The 6,785-nt window shown below is 47.5% G+C and overlaps 1 protein-coding gene across 1 annotated transcript; it reads right to left on the bottom strand.

Annotated features, from left to right (window-relative positions):
• Positions 1-5,461: 5,461 nt before the first annotated feature.
• On the bottom strand, positions 5,462-6,269 carry PCP4 (Purkinje cell protein 4; the record flags this gene model as incomplete). Its single annotated transcript, XM_009588151.1, has 1 exon — positions 5,462-6,269. A coding segment is annotated over one exon (128 nt), but the record flags the coding sequence as incomplete, so codon positions are not given.
• Between the last annotated feature and the right edge of the window lie 516 nt (positions 6,270-6,785).

The following is a 6,785-nucleotide window of genomic DNA, read 5'->3' as shown; positions in this document are numbered from 1 at the left end:
CATATTCAAAAAGATTTCAGATCAGGTCAAAAATGAGGTGAGTGGTAAATGGTCAGTAATGGATATAAAAGCATTTCTGCATTGCCACACAACTATGGCACTGAGATGACACTGGACTCTAAGCATCTCTTGCAGCCTCACAGCAAACTGCTGACCGTCAGCAGACACCTTAGGAAGCTTCTGCTTGCTGCAAGGCACCTGCTAGCTTGTGGGTCTTAAGGAAACATTAAGCAACTAGCCCAAACGGCCTTCAGTGGTGATTCAGCTGAAACGCTGGGACTTGACTTTGGAAGTTTCCACAGTCAGCTGCCAGGTCTAAAATGGGAGCTGGCAGGTAATGACTGAGGGTAGCAGAGGGCACCTAAGATGCCTCTCAGATGCAGAAGCCTCTGGTTACGCCTACACGAGAGCACCACCACGGAGGGCTAGATGTGCACCACAGCCATGTCCCACACGTGGGCTGTCATACCGCCTGGGTGAGCATCATGTCCTCCCTACTCCATACCCTCCTCAAGCTTTGATTTTCATGAAGGAGAAACCGTGACATGCTCCAGATGGTCTTCTGAGGTGGAGGAGCAGGGACCATGGCCGTCGGCAGCGTTCACCATCTCGCATGGGAACGCCCCCGCTCTGCTGCACGGTTTCTCGGGATCCAGTGGGCTTCGCACTAGCATTTGGGAAGCGCGGGCTGCATAAACACCTCCTGGCAGCGGCCAGCTTTGTGCCGGAGAGCCTGTGCTCCTTTGAGGCGTGAGCCCTGAAACAGACCAGACGCAAGGAGTCAGCTACCTGAGCCGAAGAGAAATCACCTTCAGATGGCTCAGTAAGTTTCAGCAGCGCTTTCCTTTTTCTCCTTTCCCAGCTGTGCTCCTCTTTTGCTCAGAGGATTCCCTTCCACCCGTCCGCCTCCATTGCAGACTCCGGCAGATGCTTTCACTGACGTATTTTGGCTGCTGTGCTCGGCCGATGTACTTTGGAGCAATTTCAAGCAGGCTGCAAGCTGGGGCTTTGCGCTGGGGCTGGAGCAGATGACAGAGCCGCTGCTGACGCCCGTTTCAGTGAGCAGCCGGTGGGCATGCTCTGCCGCAAGGAATCCAGCGGGGACCCTGCTGCACCCGCCCCGGATCTGGATCCTGGGGGATCCTGCCAGTTTCTTGGGCTCAAAGCTCGGCATTGAGCTGCGTAGTGTGACTGAGGGCAAATAAGCCAGGGCAGGGAAATGTCACTTGTTTCCATGGGACCTGTGACCTTCATACATATGCCCAAAAGCTGTCTACATCCCTTTCTCCTCCCTGGAAGGGACACTGGGATATGCGGAGGGACAGACCCCTAACGTGGGCAGGGAGACTGCAAGGCACAGTGGGGCTGGCAGCTCCATGGGGCTGGGACGGTGGGAGCTCCATCCAGGAGCAGGGCAGCCAGGGAGCACCAGGGCACCTCCAGCCCCGGGCATCAGACACCTCCCTTGGGATGGGCCAAGGCCAGGACATGGGCCCATGGATGGGCCTGGCTTGATGGGGCCATGGCTGGGCAGGGCAGGGCAAGGCTGTGGGGAGCTGGAGACTGGCCCTGCTGTAGCGTCGCTGGGGCAGGGGCTGATGGCCCTGAGGAGTTGACGTGGGGCCCTGGGCCCTGGGTAGGGCCGTGGGGAGTTGACGTGGGGCCCTGGGCCCTGGGCAGGGTGGGGGAGCCCCAAGGGGCTGACATGGGGTCCTGGCCATGGTTCGGGTGGGGGGACCCCCGGGGTGGGCAGGGGCAGTCAGGGCTGTCGGTGCCCTCATGGCCCTGACATGATCTTCCTCTCCTTATGGGTCTCAGTGATCCTTCTGTAAAACTAAGGAGCAAAGAATGGGATTTTTCATGTAGAAAGTACCGATATAACCATTTGTCACCTCACTTTTCATCATCCCTCTTTTCAGGTGATTTTTAAGAATGGCAAAACATAGATGCCATTGGAGTCCCACTGGCAACACCCCGCTCCTTGGAGAACTGGACATGTCATCCCACCTGTTCAGCTCCTGAACCTTAACCAGTTGTTTTTCTGCAAGAGGACCTGACCATTTGTTCCCAGATCACTTAACTTCCCTAAGAGGCATTCATGAGAGTCCAGCCAAAACTTCTTGAAAATCCAGGTGCACCTGGGTTACCATTACCCACCTGTTTACTCCATCAGTGACCGCCAGCAGATTTGTGAATCACAGCTGCCGTCAGGCTGGCGTTGATGTATTACACTTGTATTACATCATATCATAGTTTCTCTCGAGCTACCTAATGAAGACAGTCTTTGTAAATCTCTGAACACTCCTAGAGCCCTTTCTAAAATCCGTTATTAATTTGCCACTGCCTATTCCCCTGGAATTGAGGCCAGCGCAAGCAATGGGTTGAACAAGGCGGCCGCTGTGTACCTGAGCTCCTTTTCAAGACATGAGTGAACCTCATCCAGTCCTGGCAATTTGTTGTTACTAGTTTTGCCAGGTTACTCCAAACTCTCTTCTACTGACATTTCAGTTTGACGATGAATTCCTTAGGTTGATGTATTACAAAACAAGACCCCCGTTGTGGGACCCTCTGCTCTGAGCGTTACTGCAAGATTCATTTCTACTTTCTGCAAGACCTCTGCTTCCCCACATCCCCACAATTCTCCAGTAGGCAACCACTCTGAGTAGTGTTTGAAAAAAGTTTCATTTGTAACTCTGTACCTTCAGCAAGCCACAGGTTGGCTTCGGCTTGCCTTTCTGTGTTTAACTTGATAGAATTCACATCCTTTGCCATTTTTGTCATTTGGGCATTCTTGTGCTTTCTGATGGCATTTCTTTACTTCTAATAGTCTCCTTTGCTGTTTACTTCTACAGGTTATTTTACGGTCCAGGCAATGATGTGAACAAAGGATTTCTAAGGCTCAGGCAATTGTTCTGATCATTCAACTGCAGGTTATTCTCTTTTGGGACAATCTGATGGTAATTTGGAGCAGAAGCAGTATAGATGTGTCTGGGGAGGGTGTGGGTGTATGTGGTGGGAGTGATAACCCTGTTTCCTGCAAAATCTACTGCTCTGAATAATCTTTCATGTTACCTATGGGAACTTTTGGTTTATCAGCACAGATATCCACCTAATTTAAATTTTGCCTTCCATGACTTGGTTACGCCCAGCTAGGTAGTGCCAGTTAACTACAGAGCTCAGTGAGCGTCTGGAAGTTAAAAGACCCATATAATACCTGGAATGTTTAAGTGTCCTCTTTTGCCCATCTTAGCGAAGTTCCTGGTTGAATCAAACTCCTTTCCTCACTTCAGCAATATCCAGATAGGTCTTTGAAAAGTATGAGTCAGTGGTAAGAAAGGAAATTAAAAACTGCCACCTTGGATATGAACAAAGGATCAATGAAAAGCAAGACTCAGGAGCAAGAAAGCTCTCCCCTCCTGGGAACATGAACTGAATCTGTGATGCAAACACATTTCCATAAAAAGGAAATTGTCTGACAGGGGCAGCCACAATTAATCCAAATTTGATGCCAGTTCACTATTTCGTCATTATGTTTCACTGTATATTAAGACTGTATTTGTAAGATGCACTCTGAACTTCACATTAAAGAATAGCCCTGCTGCTGAAAGAGCCATAATTCATTTACTAACAGCCCTTGTTGCTGTGCTTCAATAATGTAATTGCTTTCTCTGTGTCCCAACCATATGATTATACTAGTTGTGTAGGAAATTCAAGTCCAAGGAATGTCAGATCATATATAAAAGCCTAGTGCTTACCCATAGTTTTTATTCAATTAAGTAGCCATTACAGAGCTCATGCTATTTCAAATGACATAATGCAGAACGGAAATGCAGTCCTTTATTACAGATATATGTTCATCTAAACAAAATTGCACCAACACAATCCAAACCCATTACAATTTTTAAATTATTATGCTAAGGCAATTATTATATGGTGAGCAGTCTCTGTGAAAGACTGGGAATCCGTGGCCTCCACAAACGACACTTTGAGCACAGCAGCAGTGTTATTTGAGGTTTATTTGTGAAATTCCTAAATGCAGAGAAACAGTGCTGCTAAAATATGCTCCTAGAGTGAAAGCGCTGAGCTGCAGCTTGGAGAACTCTGACTTTGCAGGTGATATGTGGGTAAGTCTTGCATAGGGCCAGGACCTGACCCAGACAGAGATGCCTAAGGCAGGGCCTGGGCAGCATTTACATGTTTATCCCCAAACTAAGATCTAAAAAGCCCTGTCCATTTCCACCCAGTCTTGCTGTGCTTATTAAGCACCTCACACGTCATCTCTGCACATGCCTTCTACATCCTCCACAGGATCCATAAGGCTTCCTCTGCTTAGCGTCTCTGAAGGCTCCTCCTAACCAGCACGGTCCCAGAGCTCCTGTCACCCACCATCAGGTTTGGGCTCCTCACTAAATTGTTGCCAGCACCACAAGTGCCTTAACCTGCATAACGCTGAGGGCCTTCCCTTTGCAGTCCCGCAGCCTGCCTTTCAGCGCAGCCCTTCAGCATTGCTGCTATGGTGGGCTCTCATGGGAAGCGACCGCCACCAGCGTGAGATCCCGCCTTTCCCTCTATTCCTACCCCGTGGTCGTAGCTTTCTGTTTACATGAGGGGACTAATGATATATGTGTCCTTTGCCCTGGTGATCAGAATTCTCCTGTGGAAGGTGGGAGAGGAAGAAATGAATCCCTCTAGACAGAGGTGGGAATTATACCCGAATCTCTCACACCCGAAGGAGTCCCAACTCCAGGCTGTTCAGTTAAAGGCAGGCAGGCTGCCACCACTCAGCACGCCTGTCTCTCTCAGCCTGGAGGTGAAGCTCACGCTGCCTTCTTGGAGGCAAACACCGGTCCTTCAGAAAACGCTTCTGTCTCTGATTTCCCTAGAGACAAAGATGCCTACTGGAACTCCTAAATCTGCTGATGAAGCCAAGAAGAGGATGAGATTTTTTTTACACGTCTCTGTGTAGTGCATGTCTCACTTGCTCAATCTAAATAGCTCCTTTTTCTGAGTACAAGGTACTTGTTTAAATCTTTTCTGAACCTTCCTCGAGCACTATATGGGCAGCCAATTCCTGATCAGGCCTGAAGCCAGGCAAGATCCTCACTTAGATCCAGCCTGAAACTGGTCTGTTACTGTTTTTCAACAGGGAGAAAATAGAAATACTTCCCAGTTGAAGACAGACATTGTTATGGCTGCTTTTTGTTAATCAAAAACTGGGCTAAAATAGTGATAAAGTAAGGGGCTCATATAAAGTTGAATACAGAACAGTGCAAATGGAGACAGGGAGTCTGTTATGATTTACTCATCAAATACCAAAAATAATATGAAAAGAGAGAGATGGCATGGAAATAGTTACTGATTATGTAGAGAGTGAAAAGCTGCATCAAAAAGACAGTTTAGAGCATCAGTTTCTATTTTTACAAATAAAAAAGAAAACCTTCCAAAGATTTCTGGAATTGAGTTTTGTATTTTGTGTCTGATTTTTTCTTTTTCCCCTGTAACAGTCGATGTGCTCCAAGCTGAGTAATTCTGAACGTTATCATGCAAAGAGGAAGGACAGGGACAATTTCTCCACTTAAGCCACTTTATTGGCATAATTGCAAGACAAAAATAAACTGCTCACTGCTTCCTACACCTCTTCCCCTCATGCCAGCTTCTGTCTGCAACTTTTTATTTCCAGCTCATTATGAGAAAGTAATTTTATTGTCACATTTGGCTGGCAGCTGGAATTCTCCAAATGAGGTAAGCAGGGCTGAGATGCGTGCTCTCATCCCTCAGCAAAAATCTTGTAACATACGGTGCTGTTATGTCTCCAAGCTTTACGTGAAGAGGAAAACAGGCATCTGGGCTGGGTGCATTTGTAACACTGTGGTTGCTGGATTAATATGAAAAGACAGATGAAGGCAGACACTTTAATTACTTCACCCTAACTTTTTATTACAACATCAAGTAAAATGGTGAGTTACAGAGGATAATGGGTGTGAAACATCTGGGCTGAAGTCACACACACAAGCTCATGGTTTGTTATCTACCAATGGGGTTTTAAATATTGATAATTTCTGTACGTGCATCTTTGTGTTATTTCTGATTTTCTTGATAAATCATTTCAGGATTACTTTCTTTTAAGCTGTGAGGTAGCTACTAAGACTGGGACCCCGCTTTTTTCTTCTGGAATTTTCTGAACTGGGACTGTATCGCCACAGCCGCCCGCTCTGTCTCTGGCGCATCCATGTCTATGTCAAATTCCTCTTGAACCTTCTTCTGCCCATCTGTTCAAAGAAAACAAAACAAAACATCAACAGTTTTTTCAAACAGTGATAATCACTGGACAGCACAGGTGAAAAGCCCTGCCCCTCTCTCTTTCACAGACACAGCCATGATGATGGGGAGCATATTCAGAAAAAACCCTGAGACCAGTTTCGGCCAGCACAGCTGATCAAATCCCCCAGCCCCTCCCATCGGCAGAGTCTGTGACAGCCTGCTGGCAGCAAGGCACCGAGGAGTGACATCCAAATGGTGCTCGGCAGTCACCGAGCATCACCCTGACATCTGAGCAAGTCCTCTCCTGCCCAAGGAGCTAACAGTGAGGGGCAGAGGGACCCTCCTGTGCCACCCTGCAGGTAGAAGAAGTTACTTATAACCCCATGTTTACTCTAAAACAAAGGCACCCTAAAATATTTTAAAGTAGGGATTAAGACCCTTTTCCTATCACAACTCCTGCATTAGAGGAAGAGGTAATACTTCCTAAGGCAAATTTCCATCCTTTTCGCTTGTCTCCTGCCTCA

The sequence above is a fragment of the Fulmarus glacialis genome, unplaced genomic scaffold, assembly GCF_000690835.1.
Source record: "Fulmarus glacialis isolate BGI_N327 unplaced genomic scaffold, ASM69083v1 scaffold372, whole genome shotgun sequence".
Taxonomy (NCBI): Eukaryota; Metazoa; Chordata; class Aves; order Procellariiformes; family Procellariidae; genus Fulmarus; species Fulmarus glacialis.
Note: the sequence above shows the minus strand (reverse complement) of the source record. Positions and strands in the feature narration are given on the sequence as shown.